The 22,908-nt window shown below is 39.2% G+C and overlaps 1 protein-coding gene across 13 annotated transcripts in view; it reads left to right on the forward strand.

The window, feature by feature from the left end:
• Positions 1 to 22,908, forward strand: part of ralgapa1 (Ral GTPase activating protein catalytic subunit alpha 1) — a 137,421-nt gene that overhangs the window by 28,035 nt on the left and 86,478 nt on the right. For 10 of the 13 annotated variants that reach the window (XM_078406557.1, XM_078406564.1, XM_078406559.1 and 7 more), the window contains exons 11-17: positions 401 to 604; positions 3,855 to 3,995; positions 4,187 to 4,335; positions 8,496 to 8,625; positions 12,387 to 12,624; positions 14,583 to 14,744; positions 21,517 to 21,657. In XM_078406557.1, the coding sequence (XP_078262683.1) occupies positions 401 to 604; positions 3,855 to 3,995; positions 4,187 to 4,335; positions 8,496 to 8,625; positions 12,387 to 12,624; positions 14,583 to 14,744; positions 21,517 to 21,657 (1,165 nt within the window). The remainder of the gene's footprint in view (positions 1 to 400; positions 605 to 3,854; positions 3,996 to 4,186; positions 4,336 to 8,495; positions 8,626 to 12,386; positions 12,625 to 14,582; positions 14,745 to 21,516; positions 21,658 to 22,908) is intronic. The other 3 variants (XM_078406561.1, XM_078406569.1, XM_078406570.1) reach the window with 1 other exon arrangement.

The following is a 22,908-nucleotide window of genomic DNA, read 5'->3' on the forward strand; positions in this document are numbered from 1 at the left end:
GGGCTGCAAACTGCCCAGGCGAAATATGAGGTGCTGCTCCTCCAATTTCCGGCGGGCCTCACTATGGCACTGGAGGAGGCCCATGACAGAGAGGTCAGATTGGGAATGGGAGGGGGAGTTAAAGTGCTGGGCCACCGGGAGATCAGTTTTGATAATGCGGACCGAGCGCAGGTGTTCAGCGAAGCGATCGCCGAGCCTGCGCTTGGTTTCGCCGATATAAATAAGTTGACATCTAGAGCAGCGGATGCAATAGATGTTGTTTAATGCTGTTTAAAACCTGATTGATTGAGCATGTGTAACAAAATGTTAGATTTTTGAAAACAGACTACAAAGCCATTTACTTTCTATTTCCTCCTGAGCAGTAGAACAATTGACGTTTTCAATTTTATCACACGCTTAGGCTTTTCTGCTGCCTATCTGTGAAGCTGCAGCCATGAGAAGAGTTGTTAAAGTTTATCAGGAATGGATTCAGCAAGAGGATAAGCCTGTATTTATGAAAGAGGCTGAAGACTTGGGTTATTCCCCTTCAACAAGTGTCATAAATTTAGTTAATTCTGAAGAACATAGAAGCTCTTATCCACCGGAAAAAATGGAGCAGGAAGAGGTACTGCTTATTTATTTATTAATTTCCCTATGTTCTCAAAATCTCTGTAAAGCGTCTTTGAGTATATGAAAAGCGCTATATAAATAAAATGTATTATTATTATTATTATTATATAAAATCATATTCAGGTTGACTTTGACTGGAATGTTATAGTGTAATTTAAATGGGAAAATATAAATTCTGCTTCACTTCAATGTCTATTAATTTAATCAGATACTTTTATTGAAAATCTGCCTTCCTGCATTTTGAAAAAGTTGTGTATATCTGCTTTGATTCCCGATAGTTGTGTTTCTATGACGCTCTTTTTCTAGAAAATAATGTTGGAAAATGAGTTATGTCAATAGGAAAACTGGTTAGAGCTAGAGAATTTTAAACAATACCAAAGCTTTATGTCCTCTGCTGGATTTTCAAAAATAAAGAACTTTTTAATAGCAGAAAATTTACAAACAGCAAAAAGCTGTCTTTCAAAAATATAACAGACTATGTTCTTAAGAGACTGATGTCTAATTACTGCGCAATGGCTCCATAGAAACATTTTTCCTTAATGTTCTTTCTGCTTGTCAATTTCCAAAGTAATTTTTAAGTCATTCTCTAGTTTCCTATCAAAATAACCAATTTGACCTGCATTAAACAAATAGTGTTCCCTGATTCATCAATTGCATTATATCCAATTCACGATATGGACACTTGCGTTACAGCAGAACTACGGTAGTTCCTTTTGTGGTCTCAGTGTGAGAAGTTACAGCCAAAGAATTGCAACAATGTTACAATGAGGGAATTGCATTGACCAATTTACACTCAGTAAGCTACTGCAAAGAAGAGGTGTTTGTTTTTATTGCTGTTGATCATAATTATTAACCAGGTGACTGAGGATATATTTCATAGATTTTTGCAAAATACCATAATATGGATAATGATGTGCTTTTTTGCACTTGACTGATTCATTTTGATTTTTGCCAGCTTTCTATTTTGGTGATATAGGCACCTCTGCTATAATGCGATGGTTGCATTTTGAAGAAACCTTGTGTTTTAGAAAGGGCAATATAAAAATAATTATGTCAGTCGGGAAATGATGTTCCTGTCGAATTTTTCAGGAGTAAAGGTCTTTTCAGTAGCAATAATTTATTTTTGTTACTGCAAGCTAAAAATATGCTTGTATGTTACATTATGTAATAGAGAATTGTTGCACATGTATTGTTCAATGGAAGCAACTGCTTGTCAGTTTCATTGGTCACCTGATGTTTAAGTAACAGCTGTGTTCTTATAAGACAATGATAACTGCTTTGTGCAGGAAAATGGGATTTTTATCCCCAATTCTGTTTAATTACAAGCTTTTTTTTCCCCTTGTAACTTATACGTGGTTCTCTACATTCTGATTGAAATTACATTATAATAATCTTAGCCTGCATAATTCAAATAGATTTCCCTAATACAATGTTTGTGTTGTATGCCTTTATTTTGGAAATGCGTGTTATAGCAGAATTACCTCTGCACCAAATTTCAAAATCAGTGAAATTTTAAATTACACAATTTCAAAAAGATGGTAGTATCTCTTCAAATAAACACAAAATGCTGGAGTAACACAGCAGGACAGGCAGCATCTCTGGATAGAAGGAACGGGTGATGTTTTGGGTTGAGACCCTTCAGACTGGGAGAGGGAGACACAGAGATATGGACGGGTAAGAAGTGAACACGTTATCAAAGGAGACGAACATCTAGGAAAATGTAGAATAGACCATTGTCAGCTAGGGGAAGGTGACAACGAAGCATACAAAGATAAAATTTAACCAGGAGGACATTCAAACTGGTCGGAGAACTAGGATGGAGGAGGGATGGAGAGAGAGGGAAAGCAAGGGTTACTTGAAGTTAGAAAAGTCAATATTCATACCACTGGGTTGTAAGCTGCCCAAGAGAAAAATGAGGTGCTGTTCTCCAATTTGTGTTGGGCCACAGTCTGACAGTGGAGGAGGCCCAGGACAGAAAGGTCAGTATGGGAATGGGAGGGGTAGTTAAAGTGTTTAGCAACCGGGAGGTCATGTAAGTTTAGGTGGACTGAGCGGGTGTGTTCAGCAAAACATTTTTTCAAGCATAAAAAAAGCTGTCTTCAAATTAAACAGAATTGGGGATAAAAAAAACAATTCCCTGCAGTAAGCAGCCACTATTGTACCCACCTACACCACCACTTTTGGCAGCTTGTTCCCCACCTCAGGCAGCATGTTCCAGACATTCATCATCCTCTGTGTAAAAAAAAAACATTTAAAAAAAATTTGGCGCACCCATCTCCTTTAATCTTTGCCCCTCTCACCTTAAAGCTATGCCCTCTAATGTATGATTTTTCCATCCAGGGAAAAAGGTACTGACTGTCTACGATATGCATATCATAATTTTATGTACTTCTGTTGGGTTTCCCCTCAACCTCTGGCTTTCCAGAGAAAATTTGCAGAGAAATCAGAGAAGTCTGATCAACCTCTCTGTGTAGCGAATACTCCCTAATCCAGGCAGCATGCAGGTAAACCTGCTCTACACCCTTTTCCAAAGCCTCCACATCCTTCCTGTAAAGGAGAAATCAGAACTACTCGAAACGCAGCCTATCAAATCTACAAAGTTGCCTCATGACTTTCTGACTCTTATTCTCGATGCCCCAACCAATACCACATGCCTTCTTTACCACGTTATCGACTTATGTTGCCACATTCAGGGAGTTATGGAATTGGATCCCAAGATTTTCCTTCTATGAATGTTACTGACCTGACTGAGATTGTACATAATATTCTTGCTACTTATCTTCGACTTGAATAATGTAAGAGAATGCTCATCTTCCAAATGCCAGAAACACATTTGTACTAAAATGGATTGGTGATTGTTGTTTTAAGAGCTTTTATGTTCTTATCTCAATATTTCAAAAATCCTCTGGAGTGATAGAATGCTCAGGATAGTGTTTAACATAGCAGTTAACAGCGATCCTTTGCATGTAAACAATAACATTTTTTATTGTTGTATTCTGTAATCCTGTTAATACAATTACGGCCCCTAATTGACTTTCTTCAACTTGAACTTTGCTTATTACATTTTTGATGAAGTATTTTGAGCTGGCGTTGTGGCTTTAGTGAGACAAATTGGATCAGGAGGGTAGACTCGGAGAGGACAAGACCATGGGAATAGAACTGACCAGCTTATGGCAATAAATATTAATACTAAAAATTGTTTTCAAATTGGACTTGTTTCACTTTTTTTGTCTCTAAATTAATAGGATAAAATAACCAAAGTACTAGGCCATGTTAGGAATTCCAGTTGGACAAGGAATTCATCCTACCAGAATGCAATTAATAAAACACTTGAATTGGAAGAAGAAGAGAGTAATGTGTGTGCAGGAGTTCAAGCATCATTGCAGGTTTGTGTCCATATTTATTGTGCATTGTTAAAGTCCATTGCACTCAGAATTCAATTTCTGAGTTTGATTTTTCACTCGCATTAGTTTGGTGCCTCTGTTTTTAATCTTGGATCTGTCATTTTATTTTCTGATATATCCTATATCTTATGATATCTATGTTTTATTTTACATTATTTTCCATTTCATTACAGGTTTTTATAACCAACTCTGCAAATATCTTGCTACTAGAACCTGCCAATGAAATTGGGGCCCTTTTAGATGAACATGTAGATATGTGTAAACGTGTTCTCAACATTTACAGATACATGGTTGTCCATACAATAATGAACAAAAAAACCTGGTAAGATCAAAGGTTTATTTATACATTGCACTCCTGCAAAACTTGATTTATTGTATTTTTATAAAAGCTTTATTTTGGCAAATAACATTGTTAAATATAGCCATAGAAGCAGAATTAGGCCATTCAGCCCATTGAGTCTACTCCGCCATTCAACCATGGATGATCTATTTTTTCCTCTCAACCCCATTCTCCTGCCTTCTCTCTGCAACCTTTGACACCTTTACTAATCAAGTACCTGTCAAACTCCGCTTTAAAAATACCCAATGACTTGGCCTCCGGCCTGTGGCAATGAATTCCACAAATTCACCAGCCTCTGGCTAAAGAAATTCCTCCTCATCACCATTTTAAAGGTATGTCACTTTATTCTGTGCCCTCTAGTTCTAGACTCCCACTAGTGAAAATATCTTCTCCACATCCACTCTATCCAAGCAATTCTGTAAGTTTCAAATGAGATCCCCCTCATCTTTGTAAACTCCAGTAAGTACAGGCCCTGAGCTGTTAAACGCTTAACATGCAATAACCCAATCATCCCCAAGATCATTCTCATAAACCTCCACACCCCCTCCAACACCGCATACCTCTTCTCAGATATGGGTCCCAAAACTGCTCCCAATATTCCAAATGCAGTCTGACCAGCACATTATCAGACCTCAGCATCACTGTTCATCTGTGCTTTTATATTCTAGTTCTCTCAAAATGAATACTAACATTGCAGTTGCCTTCCTTACTACCGATTCAAGCAACAAATTAACCTTTTCAGAATCCTGCACCAGCACTCCCAAGACCCTTTGCACCTCCAATTTCTGAATCCTCTCCCCATTTCGAAAATAGTTTACGCCTTTATTCCTACTATCAAAGTGCATGACCGCACACTTTGCTACACTGTATTCCATTTGCAACTTATTCGCCCACACTCGCAACCTGTCCAAGTCCTTCTGCAGACTTCCTGCTTCCTCTACAATACCTGCTCCTCCACCTGTCTTTGTATCATCCGCAAACCTGGCCACGAAGCCATCAATTCCATCAACCAAATCATTAATATACAATGTGATTCTAAGATGATACAAGGTAAAGTAGATGTACCTTTTTTCCCATCCAGAAATCCAGTACCAATTTAGTGCCCTCCATAACGTTTGGACCAAAGCCCCATCATTTATTTATTTGCCTCTGTACTCCACAATTTGAGAGTTGTAATAGAAAAAATCACGTAGTTAAAGTGCACATTGTCAGATTTTAATAAAGACCATTTTTATACATTTTGGTTTCACCATGTAGAAATTACAGCAATGTTTATACATAGTCCCCCCATTTCAGATCACCATAATGTTTGGGACGCAGCAAAGTCATGCAAATGAAAGTAGTCATGTTTAGTATTTTGTTGCATACCCTTTGCGGGCAAGGACTGCTTGAAGTCTGCTATTCGTGGACATCACCAGTTGCTGGGTGCCTTCTCTGGCGATGCCAGGCCTGTATTGCAGCCATCTTTAGCTTATGCTTGTTTTGGGGGCTAGTCCCCTTCAGTTTTCTCTTCAGCATATAAAAGGCATGCTCAATTGGGTTCTGTTTGGGTGATTGACTTGGCCACTCAAGAATTTACCTTTTTTTAGCTTTGAAAAACTCCTTTGTTGCTTTAGCAGTATGTTTCGGATCATTGTCTTGCTGTAGAATAAATCACCGGCCAATGAGTTTTGAGGCATTTATTTGAACTTGGGCAGATAGGATGTGTCTATACACTTCAGAATTCATTATGCTACTACCAACAGCAGTTGTATCATCAATGAAGATAAGTGAGCCAGTACCTTCAGCAGAATTACATGCCCAGGCCATAACACCCCCACCACTGTGTTTCACAGATGAGGTGGTATGCTTTGGATCTTGGGCAGTTCCTTTATACTTTGCTCTTGCCATTACTCTGACACAAGTTAATTTTCATCTCATTTGTCCACAGGATCTTTTTCCCGAACTGTGGTTGCTCTTTTAAGTACTTCTTGGCAAACTGTAACCTGGCCATCCTATTTTTGCAGCTAACCAGTGGTTTGTATCTTGCAGTGTAGCCTCTGTATTTATGTTCATGAAGTCTTCTGCGGACAGTGGTCATTGACAAATCCACACCTGACTCCCGAAGAGTCTTTCTGATCTGTTGGACAGGTGTTTGGGGATTTTTCTTTATTATAGAGAGAATTCTTCTGTCATCAGCTGTGGGGTATTGCTTGGCCTGCCAGTCCCTTTGCGATTAGTAAGCTTACCTGTGCTCTCTTTCTTCTTAATGATGTTCCAAACAGTTGATTTTGGTAAACCTAAAGTTTGGCTGATGTTTTATTCTTGTTTCTCAGTCTCATAATGGCTTCTTTGACTTTCATTGGCACAACTTTAGTCCTCATGTTGATAAACAGCAATAAAAGTTTCCAAAAGTGATGGAAAGACTGGAGGAAAGACTAGGTGCCCAGAGCTCTCTTGTATCTGCATTAAGGAGGCAGTTAAACATACCTGAGCAATTACAAACGCCTGTGAAGCCATGTGCCCCAAACATTATGGTGCCCTGAAATGAGCGGACTATGTATGTATAAACACACCACTACATAGTGAAACCAAAATGTCTAAAAATACCCTTTAATAAAATCTGACAATGTGCACTTTAACCACATGTGATTTTTTTTCTATTACATATCTCAAATTGTGGAGTACAGAGGCAAATAAATAAATGATGGGTCCTTGTCCCAAACATTATGGAGGGCACTGTATGTATGCCATTCAATAGCACTTGAATTTTGGTGTATTCTTAGTTTTCAAATTATGCACAACCACAAACTACATTCATGAACTTCTTAAGGGAGTCAAGAATGTTTAATCGTCATACGGCAAATTCTTACTTGGTGTCCAGTAACATAATAACACAAATAAATATATAATAATCAATAATGCAATTAATTAATGATCAGTAATACTCAGTAACTAGACCAAAATAATACAAAACCAAAGTACTTAGCGCATCCAAAAACGAAGTCCATAGTAATTTAATCCTACTAGCTTTAATTAATCTGACTAAGATGCCATTTCTAAAATATTTGCTCATGATTTTGGCCTAAATGCCATTTCTGAAAGTACTTGCTGCTAAATTTCAAATCAGATATTGTTTGCTTTCCATTTTTTGGAAATGTTGGTCAGTCATGGAATGGAGGAGTACTGGAGGCCTGGAACACATTGCCAGGGGTGGTGGTGGAGGTAGATAAAATAGTGTTGTGAAGACGCTTTTAGATGGGCACATGGAAGTGCAGGGAATAGAAGGGATATGGATCATGTACAGGCAGATGAGATCAGTTTAACGAGGCATTATTTTCAGCACAAACATTGTGGTCTGAAGGGGCTGTTCCTGTAATGTACTATTCTATGTAACGTGGATAAAAAGCATTATGTTGTGACTGTCAGATCCGTATTTGAAATAAATAATATTGGAATGACATTGCTTGCTTCTGGGTGGACATTCTGAAAGAGAACAGATGTTGACTGATTGTGCCATGTGCACCTTCATTCTCTATGGTAACCCTGACAAATGTCATCAAATCAATGAACAATTATTGAAACCATCTGAAAATCAGCACGGCATCAAAACAAAATTAAACTTTCTTCTCAAATAAATTGTTTGAAAGTCCTTTGTCAGTGAAACATGAAAGCATCCAGTTTTTAAAATATTTTTATTCAAAAGTGCAACTCCTCTCAATGTTGGTGATGAAGCCACATGTACATGCCCATTCCTATTGACAAGAGTATGCCATTATGAAGAACACGGCGAGTGAAAATCAGAACTTAATGAACCACTTCTTTATATTCTAGTTTTGAATGGAAATGTCTTAATTCAAATATGCTTATTATAATTGTTAGTGCAATGTATTTGTATAATATGTAACAAATTAGTCACACCATTAAAACTCAACGTGGGCTTTGTAGCTTAATGTTGTAGAATGAAAAAGAAATTTGATGTTATTTTGCGACTAATTTGATATCAAGTTGAAATGTGTGGAGACATAAATTTTGCAAGTAAATTGCATCACGTGACTTTTTATTAACTAGTATCTTGGATCTACAATAGAAACTGCTGGAAAGTGAAAGTTGAACCTGAGATGCCACAGTGCAGAACTTAATTTAAACCTATATCATTGCAGGGAGCAACTGTTGTTAATTTTGTTGAGGATTACAGAATCTGTTATGAAGCGACCACAACAAACTCTGCCACTATCTCAAGGAAGAAGAAATTCTCTGTTAGCGGGACGACTTGCTACACCACTCTTTCGGGTAAAGCATGCACCTAGATCCATTTTTTTGAAGTATACTATGTTTAACAACTTTAAGGTGGTTTAATGGTGTGCACTATTGGGTTGAAATAAAGTGTGATATTTTGGTTGGTTATTGAGATTGAGAGGGGTTCAATTCAGTTATGGAAATCTATTCTGTTAATAAGGGTTTGTATTTGCTTGGATGACAATGACATTTTCTCTTTATTTCCTTTTGAAGGTTTAAATTTGGATCTGTTAAATATTCCAGACTAATTGAGATTAAGAACAGTAAAAAAATAAAATGAAACGGGGTGTTAAGAAAGTAGTTAGAAAGAATTTTATCTCAGAAGATTGTGGTATGGAATTTGGATCGATTTGGGTGGAGCCACGAAGCAGCAAGTGTCAGAAAACATTGAGACATGTTCATAAGCCTCTGAGCAGTAGCAAAGATGGAGGAATGAATAAACTGCTGGAGGAACTCAGCAGTTAAACATCATCTGCAGAGGCAGAAAGATACTTGCTAATTCAGGTTGAGGTTCTGCATCGGGATGTGCAGGATTCCTCATGCTAAGTCTTTTCTTGGAATATCAGGTCTCTCTCCGCAGATGTTTTGAGTTTTGTGCAGCATTTTTATTTTGCTCCATATTCCACCATATACAGTCTCTCGTCTCCAGAAATGATGGAGGACATGATTTAAATGAGGAAATTAGAGTTGTATGTGAGGTCAGTGCAGTGACTATAAAGGGCTTTGAATTATTCATTTGTCAGGCACATTAAATTAGACTGACACTAGAGAACATTAATTCTGGATTGTATCTGAGATGGAGTTCTTGTTCCGAATGTTGTGAAGTAAACCAACATGAGCAAAACTTCTTAGAAATACTGGAGAAGCAAGGGCTCAGTATAAATGAGGAAGAAAATGAAATTAACAACAGCCAAGAGGTACTACTAGATAAATTAATGACCCCACAAAGTGATAAATCCCAAGGAACTTTTGATCTACATTCCCAGGGTTTTGAAAGAAGTGGTGATAGAGACAGTAATGGTCTGATTTTCATCTTCCAAAATTCAATAAATTCTGTAAGTCATTGTAGCGAATGTTGGCATCATTGTTTAAAAAAGGAGACACAGAAACCATGGATCAGTTCACCTGTTAATCTGTGGCCATAGTTGGAAAATATTAGAAGCTATACTAAAGGGTCAGACAGTAAGGCTCTTGGATGTAATGTTATAATTAAACAGTCAGATTGGATGTGTGGAAGGGTAGTCATGTTTGACCAATCCATTAGAGTTCTCTGAGGCTGTCGTCGTGGCTATCCCTCGAGGTCGAGGATGATGGTCTATGTTCCGAAGAACGAAGATGCCTGTGTGTGTGTTTGTTTAACATGTACTTGATGTTGTATTCCAAGAAGCACACGATCCTTCACAAATCAATTAACTAATTCCAATGGCAAGGGAACCAAGATGATTGGAGCTGATAGATCTGTTGCAGCCTTCATCTGCCTTCATAGCCGTTGAGTTCAAGATAACTTTGTCCGCCTGGTCTGCCGTTGAGGTCTTGTAGGTTTGATCGTTCTTAGTCTGGACCCTCATCCTCGACCTTACTGCCATGGGTGGCCCTACCAGAAGCTAGTGCTTCCGACTGCATCATTCTCGGAATCATGGGGGCACGCAAGCCTCTTCACCACAACAAGGTGAACGATCTGAAGAGGTCTGAGGATGTATCGAGGAGTTGATTTGGTGAAAACCAGTAGTCATGTTATATTTGGATGGTCAGAAGGTTTTTGATCAGGTCGTGCATTGGAGTTATGTGAACAAAGTGAAACCAGGTGGAATTGGGGATAAGGGAGCATGGATTGACAAGAAGAAAGATTAGGGATTTAGTTTAGAGATGCAGCATGGAAACAAGCACTTCGGCCCAACGAGTCCATCCGACCAATAATCACATACTAGCTCTGTTATCCCACTTTTGCGTCCTACACAATAGCGGCAATTTAAAGAAGCCAATTAACCTACAGACTTGCATGTTTTGGAATGTGGGAGGAAACCGGAGCACCCGGAGAAAAAAAAACCTACGTGGTCACACGGAGAACATACGGACGCTGCACAGACAGCACCTGTAGTCAGGATTATTGGTCTTAATTGCTAAGGGAATTCAATACAAGGCTGGAGATACCTAATTACAGTTCCATAGCGCCTTGGTGAGATCACATCGATAGTGTGCATTATTTTGATCTCCTTATTGAAAGTACTTGCTCTCTCGGATGTGTAGAAACATTTACCTGATAGTCCCACTATCCCAGAAACTGTTTTATCAGGAGAGATTAAGTACATTAGCCCTAAAATATTCAGGGAGCCCACCAAGGTAGTTCAAGATTGTTTTATTGTTCTGTGTCCCGAAACTGAACAAAGAAATTCTTATTTGCAGCACCACAGCAGATATGTAAACCTAGTACTCAGTAGATACCATATTAAATAACAAAAATAAGTTAAATATATAAAAACAAACAATATACAGGTCCACTACTGATTTTCCAGCACACTTGGTTCCAGAGCCTTATTGGATTATCCATTTTGGTGGACCAACAGAGGTCACGGTCTCCGAAAGGAGTCGAACGGTACTGGAAAGGTCCATGTAGGCCGCCGCGGAGCTGAGGTACCGACCTGCAAATTCGGCCTCAGAAGTCAGCTATGGAACGGATCTGCCAGCTCCGTTCCAGATTGTTGATATTCGACCTGCCGAACGACCGCAGAAGTCGAGATCAGCTGCTTCACCTGGACTAGCCGCCACATTTTCAGGGGGGTGGGGGAATGAACATCCGGGGGGGATTTTAAATGCGCTCTCATAATTTGGCCAGATTAACAGAGGTGCAGGACCACCAGTTGCTGGAAAATTGGTCGTGGACCTGTAGTTCAAAGACACAAACACTGCCCCCTAAGGCCCTATTGCAATTAAGGTCGTTTGTAGTTCAGAGTTGGAGTTTGTTGTGTTCAATGGTTGTTCGAAAGAAGCGTTGGAAGAACTAGGACGTTACAGGAGAGGAAGAGTCTAAAAGGATCACTGTTCATAAAATGAAGGATGAGCAACTTCGAACTTAAATGACGAGAACTTTCCTCGTTTAGAGCGTAGTGAATCTTTGGATTTCTCTATTCCAGGGGTTTGGAAGGCTTAATCTTTGATAGAGCAATAGATTTCCAGGCATTAAAGAAATCAGAGATTATCGGAGAGGAAAATGGTGTTACAGTACAGTTCATCCATTATCTTATTGAATGGCAGAACACTATCAAGAGGATGAATGGTCTTTTATATGTCATGATGGTACTATCTTTCCTGGTTTATCTTTTTGCTCTTTTTTCACTCAAATTGACATGACATTTGCTTCTAGTAAATTGAACTTTGTCAATAATTTGGGACAAGCTTCCTTTCAACAATTCTATCTACATATTTTAGTAATTTTTATTTTCCTGTTCTCAAATTCAAGCTTCTTCATTAGTGACTTAGATGAACCCTTCCTGGAAGTCTGTTAATGGTCATTTTTCAATTTGAGGTAGCTTGTTGCCATGATTACATTTAGCTGCATGCTTTTCTTTAAAACATCTCCACTTGTTAACCTGTTATTTTCTGGAGTTAAACCAAATTAATATGAGCACTCCAAATAATACTCAAAATATACCATTTTTAATGTACATCTATACTTGCCTGCTTTACACCAAATGTTAACCTTTAGGTGGATGGATCGGCAGTTATTTGCTAATTTTATATTTGTCTTTTTTGTCTAGACTCTCATAGTCGCCTGGATCAAAGCAAACTTGGATGTGTACGTTTCCCGGGAGCTATGGGATGAATTATTGGTTGTTTTGTCATCACTCACTTGTTGGGAAGAACTAATCACTGAATGGGCAATGACAATGGAAACCTTGACCAAAGTGTTAGCCCGGAACTTGTACAACCTAGAGTTGCACGATCTTCCTTTAGATAAACTGAGTGAACAAAAACAGAAAAAACACAAAGGAAAAGGTATAGTTGACAATCAAGTATTGTTTGAATGTGATTTAAGAAATACCATAATTAGTTAAATCCTTAAATCTTCTGGTGTTCATGAAATAAACAGTGTATTTCTAAGTTTGAAAACTTGCATGATTATGAAAAAAACCTGCAGAAATGTTCTTGATGCTGTCTATCCATGAACTATTTGTCTTTAAAGACCACCAGTTTTTGATTGCATCTCTTGGCATCAGGATTCATCATGTCTTTAGGCTCTTGTGCTTGGACATTAGAAAGTTCTTCCTTTTGAAATACTTCCCTCCATTCTCCAATGTTATAAAGGATACACATGAGCATTATAGTAATAATTTGGGCAAATCACACTTCAATGGCAGTAATTGATCATAAAAGATAGCAATGGGAAACATCTCACAACAGCCAATGTGTAACTATTTTGCTTGGTTTCTTGCTCTCAAGTTTTCATTTGAAAGTGTTCCCTAAAGTACGGTTCATTAGTTTAAGCAGGAGAATATTGTTCAAGGACTGGACTCCCTCTGACTAGAGATAGATAACCTGACAGACTTAAAGATTTCATCACTGCGTGTCCTACATGTAAAGTGGAATAAACTTGTTGAAAAAATGCACAACTGTTTTTGCTAAACTTTTTTACTTTGGGTTATAAAATGTGACATTTTGTCTTTTTTTCTTGCATTTGCCATCTTGTGATTTTGTTGATTCAATAACATACTATCATTTTGGGGAACACATCAATCAGAAATTTGTTTTACCTGATCCTTTAGGAAATAAACATTGGGACAGGTCTTTAATCCTGTTAGCAGTGCATGTGCACACATAAATGCTGGCGATGATCATTGCCAACCAGTGTGAGACAGGACATTGGCTTTGGATATTGTGTCTACCTTCGATTTAAACCAGCATCTGCAGTTCTTTCCTACACATTGGCATTGGATATTCAGTAACTTTCCCACCATCAGCATCTGTGGGGAGAAATCTTCACTGAACAGAAATAGTCACTCAGCCAAATATAATGGCTACAAAAGCAGGTTGCAGGCTGTATTATCTTACACCAAATGACTTGTTTTTTGAACTAAAAGCTTTTCAACTATCAACAAGCAACAAATCAGAACCATTTTGTCTGGGTAATGCCCCATTCTAATGGGAAATATCACCATTGTCACCTGAGACTAAATCCAGAAATTCCCTAACCCAATAAAGGTGTCGGGTTAGAGCAGAGTGTCATCAAGCTAGATGTACTTCAACCACAGGAGGAATAACTTCAATGGACGAAAAGAAAAATATTCGATTCTGTTTTTTTAATTGTTTTGCAATATTAAAATTGAGCACACAAGTTAAAACTGAAATATCTTGAGTACAATTAAAATATTGGTTATTTAAAAATCCATTTATTTTTTACTCTGGTTTGGAATGCCATTCGAAGACATTAATACCTCCTGAACCAAACATTACAATTTTGGAATATTTTGGTGAGACTAATTGCTAAATATAAAGTTATTGTTTTTGTATGATTTCCTTTGATCCAAGTTGAGAAGGTTACTAAAGAGCAAAGCCTGCAGTGGAGAACAATTTCTGATGCACTTTCCATTTCTTTGCCTTGTATGTAGAAATCTCAAAAAAAACCTTGAGTTTGTGAAGTAAAGGTGAACGTGAAATAACAGGCCTGATTTTATAGTTATAACAACCTTTAAAATAAGATCAAATATTATTAAATGTAAAATATGATTCAGTTAATAAAATATTGATGTGAAGATTAACAACCTGTTTTATTTGTTAATATTTACCAAATATGGCAATAATGTTTCTTGATAGTGGGATAGAGATGATGAGACTGGTTATAATTTAAATCTATATTTTGTCCATTTGTGTAAAAGGTAATTTCTCTTTATTAATCATTAATTCATGAATTATTTAATTAAAAAAGGTTACAATCTGGGCTGCTTGTTCTAATTAAGGTGGTAATCATGGATGTCAGAGGACTGCTGTTGATAAATCATTTTCAAGAGGTTGGAGCCGTGATCAACCTGGACAAGGTCAAATGAGGCAACGAAGTGCGACCACTGCTGGATCCCCAGGAACAGAAAAAGCAAGAAGCATAGTACGACAAAAAACTATAGGTAAGTTAGGAAATACCTATCAACAAGTCTTATCTTCATTCAAAAAAAAAATTTTCATTGATGCTTAGTCTGCTAATGGAATTCTACTACTTCATTATTTATTACTCTTTATTATTTCTTGTTTGTATATTGTTGATTGCTGTATACACAAATGAATAGAACTGACTAAAATGATATGATGGCTTACTCAAATGTGTCAATAATTTCATATATTTTTACAATAGCAAATTTAAAATTGGAATATTTAACCTGTTCTGCTAAGGTTAAATTTCTGAAATGTATTTCTTAGAGATGAAGGTTTATTCCCTGTTAACTCCTTTAATGTTTTAAATTCAAGATAATTTAGCAAGAGAAATTTGATCTGTTCAGTTTATTTCACAAAATATTGTTTTGCTTTGTAAACATCATGTCTGTTCCTTTCTCTTTAATACCTCTTGCATCATTTCCATATAATGCAGCTTTTCTATTCCCATTTCCTCAATTATAATTCAGGTCATCTCTGACCCATTTCTTCAATTCTTCCTCATTCCCTTTTGCTTTCCAGTACCACTTCTGCGGCTGCTGCTAGTGAAAGCTCTACCCCGCAATTACAGGCAATGGCACTTTCTTATGTGCAGTTGATCTGATCTGTTCTCTATTAACTAAAGTTGTGATACTGTTCAAATTATCTGCTCAGTCACAGCCTCATCTTTTTTTGGAAAGAGTTAAAAAGACAAAGATGTCCTCTTCCACTATGCTTAGCCATTCCAACTTGAATTCCTCTGCTCTCATTTCCCCTTTTTGAAACATAGAACAGAACAGCACAAGACTTAGTCCATTGGCCCACAATGTCTGTGCCGAACATGATGCCAAGACCTTCTCTTATCTACCTGCACATAATCCATATCCCTCCAGTCTCTGCATATACATATGCCTATGCAAAAGTTTCTTAAATGTCACTATCGTATATGACTCGACCAACAACCCGCAACAACGTGTTCCAGGCACTCGCTAATCACAGCTTAAACAAAAGGTTGACTTGCATATCTCCGTTAAACTTTGCCACTCTCATCTTAAAGCTATACCCTTGAATATTTGATTTTTCCATCCTAGTAACAAACTTCTGACCATCTATCCCACCTTCAGGCATGTTGCAGGTATATTCCACTGTGAAGACTGATGCAAAAAAGTTATTCAACTCCTCTGCCATTTCTTTATTCACCATTATCACTTCTCCTGCATTATTTTCCACCAGTCCAACGTCCACTCTTGCCTCAGTCTTAATCTATAGAACTGAATAAACTCTTGCAATCCTCTTTTATATTATTAGCTAGCTTACCTTCTTATTTCATCTTTTCTCCCCGTAATGTCTTTTTAGTTACCTTCTGTTGTTCTTCAAAAGCTTCGCTATCCTCTGGCTTTTCACTAATCTTTGCAATGTTATATGCCTTCTCTTTAGATTTTCTGTCCTTGACTTTCTTGTCAGCCAAGATCGCCCTTTTCTCCCCCTAGAACCTTTCTTCCTCTTTGGAATGAAAGGATCCTGCATCTCCCCAGAAATTCCTGCCATTGCTGTTCTACTGTCATCTCTGCTAGGGTCCCTTTCCAGTCAACTGTAGCCAGCTCCTCCCTCATGCCTCTGTAGTCCCCTTTGCTCAACTACAATACCGACACATCCATTTTCTTTAATCGGACTCGCCAAAGCCATAGCGTGGCCCTTCAATCACCCGATTGACTTCCTTTTCCTTTCTTTGTATTCCGCAAAGGTCCAGTCTGATTCCATCCTCTTAAACCTTGAATGCACTTCCTTTCTCTTTGAACAGATTTACACCCTGTTTGGCCATCCAAGGTTCCCTTACTTTACCATCCTTATCCCTCCTCCTCGTTGGAACATGCCGGTTCTGAACTTCGTTCAACTGGTCTTTAAATGACTTACACATGTCAGTTGTAGACCTACCCAATAACAATTACTCCCAGTGTACCCTCCCGAGCTCCTGCCTAATAAAATTGTAGTTTGCCTTACTCTAATTTGGTACATCATAAGATCATAAGTGATAGAAGCAGAATTAGACCATTTGGCCCATCAAGTCTACTCCACCATTCAATCATGGCTGATCTATCTCTCCCTCCTAACTCCAATCTCCTGCCTTCTCCCCATAACCTCTGACACTCGTACTAATCAAGAATCTATCTGTCTCTGCCTCCACAGCCTTCTGTGGGAAAGAATTCCACAGATTCACCACCCTCTGACTAAAGAAATTCCTCTTCATCTCCTTCCTAAAAGAACGTCCTTTAATTCTGAGGCGATGACCTCCAGTCCTAGACTCTCCCACTAGTGGAAACATCCTCTCCACATCCACTCTATCCAAGCCTTTCACTATTCTGTACGTTTCAATGAGGTCCCCTCTCATTCTTCTAAACTTTAGCGAGTACAGACCCAGTGCCATCTAGCACTCACCATATGTTACCCTACTCATTCCTGGGATCATTCTTGTAAACCTTTTCTGAACCCTCTCCAGAGCCAGCATATCCTTCCTCAAATATGGTGCCCAAAATTGCTCACAACACTTCCCTGCAATATCCAGCTTTCTCCCTTTTCAAAACTATCTTTACACTTTTGGAGATAGACACAAAAAGCTAGAGTAACTCAGCGGGACAGGCAGCATCTCTGGAGAGAAGGAATGGGTGATGTTTCAAGTCGAGACCCTTCTTAACAGTTATGGAGCTGTGATCACTATCCCCAAAATGCGCTTTCACTGAAACACCATTCATCTGGTCTGAACTCTACCTACGCTACATCAACAACTGCATTGGTGCTACCTCTTGTACCCATGCAGAACTCACTTGACTTCATACACTTCACTACCAATTTCCATCCTGCTCTTAAATATACTTGGACTATCTCCAACATCTCCCTACCATTTCTGGACCTCGCCATCTCCATCACAGGAGACAGACTAGTGACTGACATTTACTATAAACCGATTTATTCACAAAATGCTGAAGTAACTCAGTAGGTCAGGCAGCATCTCGGGAGAGAAGGAATGGATGACGTTTCGGGTCGAGACCCTTCTTCAGACCCTTCTACTATAAACCCACTGACTCGCACAACTATTTGGACTACACTTCTTCCCACCCTGTCTCCTGCAAAAAGTCTATCCCCTACTCCCAATTCCTCCGTCCACGCCGCATCTACGCCCGGGATGAGGTCTTTCACACTAGGGCATCAGAGATGTCCTCATTCTTCAGGAAACGGGGCTTCCCCTCTTCCATTATAGATGAGGCTCTCACTAGGGCCTCTTCTATATCCCGCAGCTCCGCTCTTGCTCCCCCTCCCCCCCATTCGTAACAAGGGCAGAATCCCCCTCGTTCTCACCTTCCACCCCATCAGCCAGCGTATCCAACAAATCATCCTTCAACATTTCCATCACCTCCAATGGGACCCCACTGCTGGCCACATCTTCCCATCCCCCTCCCCTTTCTGCGTTCCGCAGAGATCGTTCCCTCCGTAACTCCCTGGTCCACTCGTCCCTTCCTACCCAAAACACCCCATCCCCGTGCACTTTCCCCTGCAACCGCAGGAGATACAACACCTGTCCCTTTACCTCCCCACTCCATCCAAGGACCCAAACAGTCTTTCCAGGTGAGACAGAGGTTCACCTGCACCTCATCCAACCTCATCTATTGTATCCGCTGCTCTAGATGTCAACTTCTTTACATCGGCAAAACCAAACGCAGGCTCGGCGATCTTTTCGCTCAACACGTTCGTTCAGTCCGCCTTAACCAACCTGATCTCTCGGTGGCTGAGCACTTCAACTCCCCCTCCCACTCCCAGTCTGACCTTTGTCATGGGCTTCCTCCAGTGCCATAGTGAGGCCCACCGGAATTTGGAGGAACAGCACCTCATATTTCGCTTGGGCAGCTTGCAGCCCAGCGGTATGAACATTGACTTCTCCAACTTTAGATAGTTCCTCTGTCCCTCTCTTCCCCTCCCCCTTCCCAGTTCTCCGTCTATCTTCCTGTCTCCATCTATATCCTTCCTTTGTCCCGCCCCCCTTACATCAGTCTGAAGAAGGGTCTCGACCTGAAATGTCACCCATTCCTTCTCTCCTGAGATGCTGCCTGACCTGCTGAGTTACTCCAGCATTTTGTGAATAAATACCTTTGATTTGTACCAGCATCTGCAGTTATTTTCTTACGCATTCATCTGGTCAGGCTCATTTCTCAACACAAGGTCCAGTATGTTTCCTTCTTGGTTTGGATTAATCATATACTGTTTCAAGAAACCCTCTTGGATACACCTCTCAAATTCTGCCTGTTTAAGCCTTTGGCATTAAACAAGTTCCAGTCAGTATTGGTGAAATTAAAGTCACTCCTAAGCCAACCCTGTGGCTTTGGCATCTTTTAATAATCTATCCACATATCTGTTCTATCTCCCGCTTGCAATTGGAGGCTCTATAGTACAATCCCATTACAGTGCATGCACCTTTCTTGTTTCTAAACTCCATCTATATCATCTCAGCAGACAAACCCTCCAGTGTATCCTCTCTGAGTGCCGCAGTGACAGTCTCCAAGATTAGTAGTGCAACTCCTCCACCTCTCTTGCCTCCTTCTCGATCACGTCTAAAACATTGAAACCCCGGAACATTGAGCTGCCAGTCGTGTCCCTCTTGCACTGATCATCGGTAATTCTTTGCACCAATAGAAAAATACATTTAATTACCAAAATCAACCTCTATCAATTCAACTTTGTCTTCATATTTATGGATGAAATAGTCAATCTGTTTCAAATTTTCATGGTTGATGTATCTCTATTCTGGTACCATTTTATAAAACCAATTTGTGGGCATCTTCTCCAGTAGCTCTATTCTTTTAATCTCTTGGAGACTAGAGAAATATGTAATAGAGCGTTTGCCCCAGATAACCTTATATTGCAAGCAAGCACCTCAATGCACCTGAGAAATATTTCCATCCTTGTTTAGTTTTTGCTGAGTTCAGTTTAGTTTAGAGATACAGCATGGAAACAGGCCCTTTGACCCACTGAATCCGTGCCGACCAGCGATCCCCGTACACTAATACTATCCTACATACAAGGGACAATTTACAATCTTTACTGAACCCAATTAACCTACAAACCTGTACATCTTTGGAGTGTGGGAGGAAACTGGGCCACTCGGTGAAAACCCAAGCGGTCACGCGGAGAATGTACAAACTCCATACAAACAGAACCTGTAGTCAGGACCAAATCTGACTCTGGAGCTGTATGGCAACGGTAGCTGTAAAGCACTCTACCGCTGCGCAACCATGCTGCCCCAGTCTTTGCAAAATTATTTGTTTACTGGTAGGAATGCTTTAAAAGAATTAAAGAACAATGTCCTTAGTAACTCCTGGCAGTCCTGACCTATGATCACTCGAAATGCAAAAGGAGCATCTGGAAAGAAGTTCATTTGTTAAGCACACAGAACCCCAGAGTTAGTGGTGGAAGGGTTGCTCCATTTTCCAAACTATCCATTTGACCAGTTGAGCACCACCTACACCATCAGTGGCAGCGTCTGCCAGACTTGCTTGGATCTTCTTTTGCATCTTGTAAAAGTTGGAAGCAAGTCATTGTTAATCTCAAGGGACTCTATTTGATGATGATATGACTGTTCCATTACTTCCGTGCTTCACAATTCCATCCCGGGAGAAATTAACCCCCATGCATTGTTTTGGTTGGCCTTTCTTCATTTAAGTTTTCAATATTTTACTTTGCTGAAGAGAGAAAAGATTTGGCTTGTAACTTGTATTTATGAAGCATGCCAATTCATGCCCACATTTCCTCCATGAATACACTGCTAGGTTTGGAATTCTGGCGTAAATCTATGACCTTGTAACTTGCTGGCTGCTCCTCATAGTTACCAAGTTCCACTCCTCATGACAAACAAGGTTGAGGCAGTTCTATCAAATTTGCTCGAATACTTTGCTTGTTGGACTAGCACCAAGATGGACCTCGAGTATGAGATGTTACTTATGTAGTTTAAGTTTCAGATAATGGCTTCTTATTTCTTGTAAAGAGTACTTGTAATATTAATTAAATAGTTTGCCATTAATCTAATATCTTGTAAAATCCATGGCTAAAAATGTAGGTGGTGGTTATCTCCACTTGGGATAGTTGAAAGTGCCTTCCCAGCAATCAGATTTGTACAAAATGCTGGAGTAACTCAGCAGGTCAGGCAGCATCTCAGGAGAGAAGGAATGGGATTTGTACCTTGTTTTTCATTTTAAAGCTTTAAAGCTAAAACTCTAAAATTGTAGTTTGTTGTTTTCCTCTGAACCTGAAATTCATTCTATGCAATGTACAGTCACTGTTCTATTATCGCCTTTACATTGTTTTCATTGTGTTATTTCATTTCCACGTGTAAAATGAATGTAGAACAGCGACATACTGTGCCACGAGGCAAAATCCTTGTGATTTTCTTTGTGTAAATTTAGTTAAACCGTAACTTGAATTTATTGGCATCTAAAATAGTTGCATACATTTTAAGCATACTATACTCATCTGTAATTGACATCTTTTTGCACAACAATTGGGAACAAGATCAAATACAATTTATCCTATTACTAGATTTGACATGTTATGTTAAATAAACTATCTAAAATCCTAGTTCATGATACACTCTCAGAATTGTCTTCTGCTGTAATGCTTGCTGTTTTTTTGTGTGTCCTAGTTTTGTCTTTGTCCTTTTTTCATTACTGCTACTATTCTTGGCTTTTATTCCGTCCTATTCTCTTAATTTTTAACTTTTTTTTAAAGCCATCGGAAGCCGATCCATTGATGATTGTGTTTGTCCATCGGCCTCTATGCGCAATGCTAAAAGTGCACCTGTTCTGCTCCATTCTTCCAATCCTTACCTGCTTGACTTAGTCCTCACCCCCTTTTTTGATGATCTTCCAGGTAGTTCCAGCTCTGCTTACTTCCTCTGCCTGTTTACCATTTGTCTTGTTACTGCTTGGCAATTCTAACTGCATAACAATTAATAGGACTTGCAAAATATAGTACAATTTAAAAGCTTGGTTTGTTGCTAATTAGTTCTAGAACTTAGCAAAATTACAGGATATATATGAATGCATGTGGAATTAACGAACAATTAACTACAATTGCAAATAAATGTGGAATAAAAACACATTGTCAATACAGTGCCCTCCATAATGTTTGGGACAAAGACCCATCGTTTATTTATTTGCCTCTGTACTCCACAATTTGAGATTTGTAATAGAAAAAACCACATGGTTAAAGTGCACATTGTCAGATTTTAATAAAGGCCATTTTTATACATTTTGGTTTCACCATGTAGAAATTACAGCAGTGTATATACATAGTCCCCCCCCATTTCAGGGCACCATAATATTTGGGATGCAGCAATGTCATGTAAATGAAAGTAGTCATGTTTAGTATTTTGTTGCATATCCCTTGCAAGCAATGACTGCTTGAAGTCGGTGATTCATGGACATCACCAGTTGCTGGGTGTCTTCTCTGGTGATGCTCTGCCAGGCCTGTATTGCAGCCATCTTTAGCTTATGCTTGTTTTGGGGGCTAGTCCCCTTTAGTTTTCTCTTCAGCATATAAAAGGCATGCTGAATTGGGTTCAGATTGGGTGATTGACTCGGCCACTTAAGAATTGACCATTTTTTAGCTTTTAAAACTCCTTCGTTGCTTAAGCAGTATTTTTGTCTTGCTGCAGAATGAACCGCTGGCCAATGAGTTCTGAGGCATTTATTTGAACTTGGGCAGATAGGATGTGTCTATACACTTCAAAATTCATTATGCTACTACCAACAGCAGTTGTATCATCAATGAAGATAAGTGAGCCAGTACCTTCAGCAGCCATACAAGCCCAGGCCATAACACCCCCACCATTGTGTTTCACAGATGAGGTGGTATGCTTTGAATCTTGGGCAGTTCCTTCTCTCCTCCTTACTTTGCTCTTGCCATCACTCTAATATGTTAATCTTTGTCTCATCTGTCCACGAGACCTTTTTCCAGAACCGTGGTTGCTCTTTTAAGTACTTTTGGCAAACTGTAACCTTATTTTTGCGGCTAACCAGTAGTTTGCATCTTGCAGTGTAGCCTCTGTATTTCTGTTCATGAAGTCTTCTGCGGACAGTGGTCATTGACAAACCCACACCTGACTCCTGAAGAGTGTTT

Source organism: Rhinoraja longicauda, chromosome 10 (genome assembly GCF_053455715.1).
Source record: "Rhinoraja longicauda isolate Sanriku21f chromosome 10, sRhiLon1.1, whole genome shotgun sequence".
Lineage (NCBI taxonomy): Eukaryota > Metazoa > Chordata > Chondrichthyes > Rajiformes > Arhynchobatidae > Rhinoraja > Rhinoraja longicauda.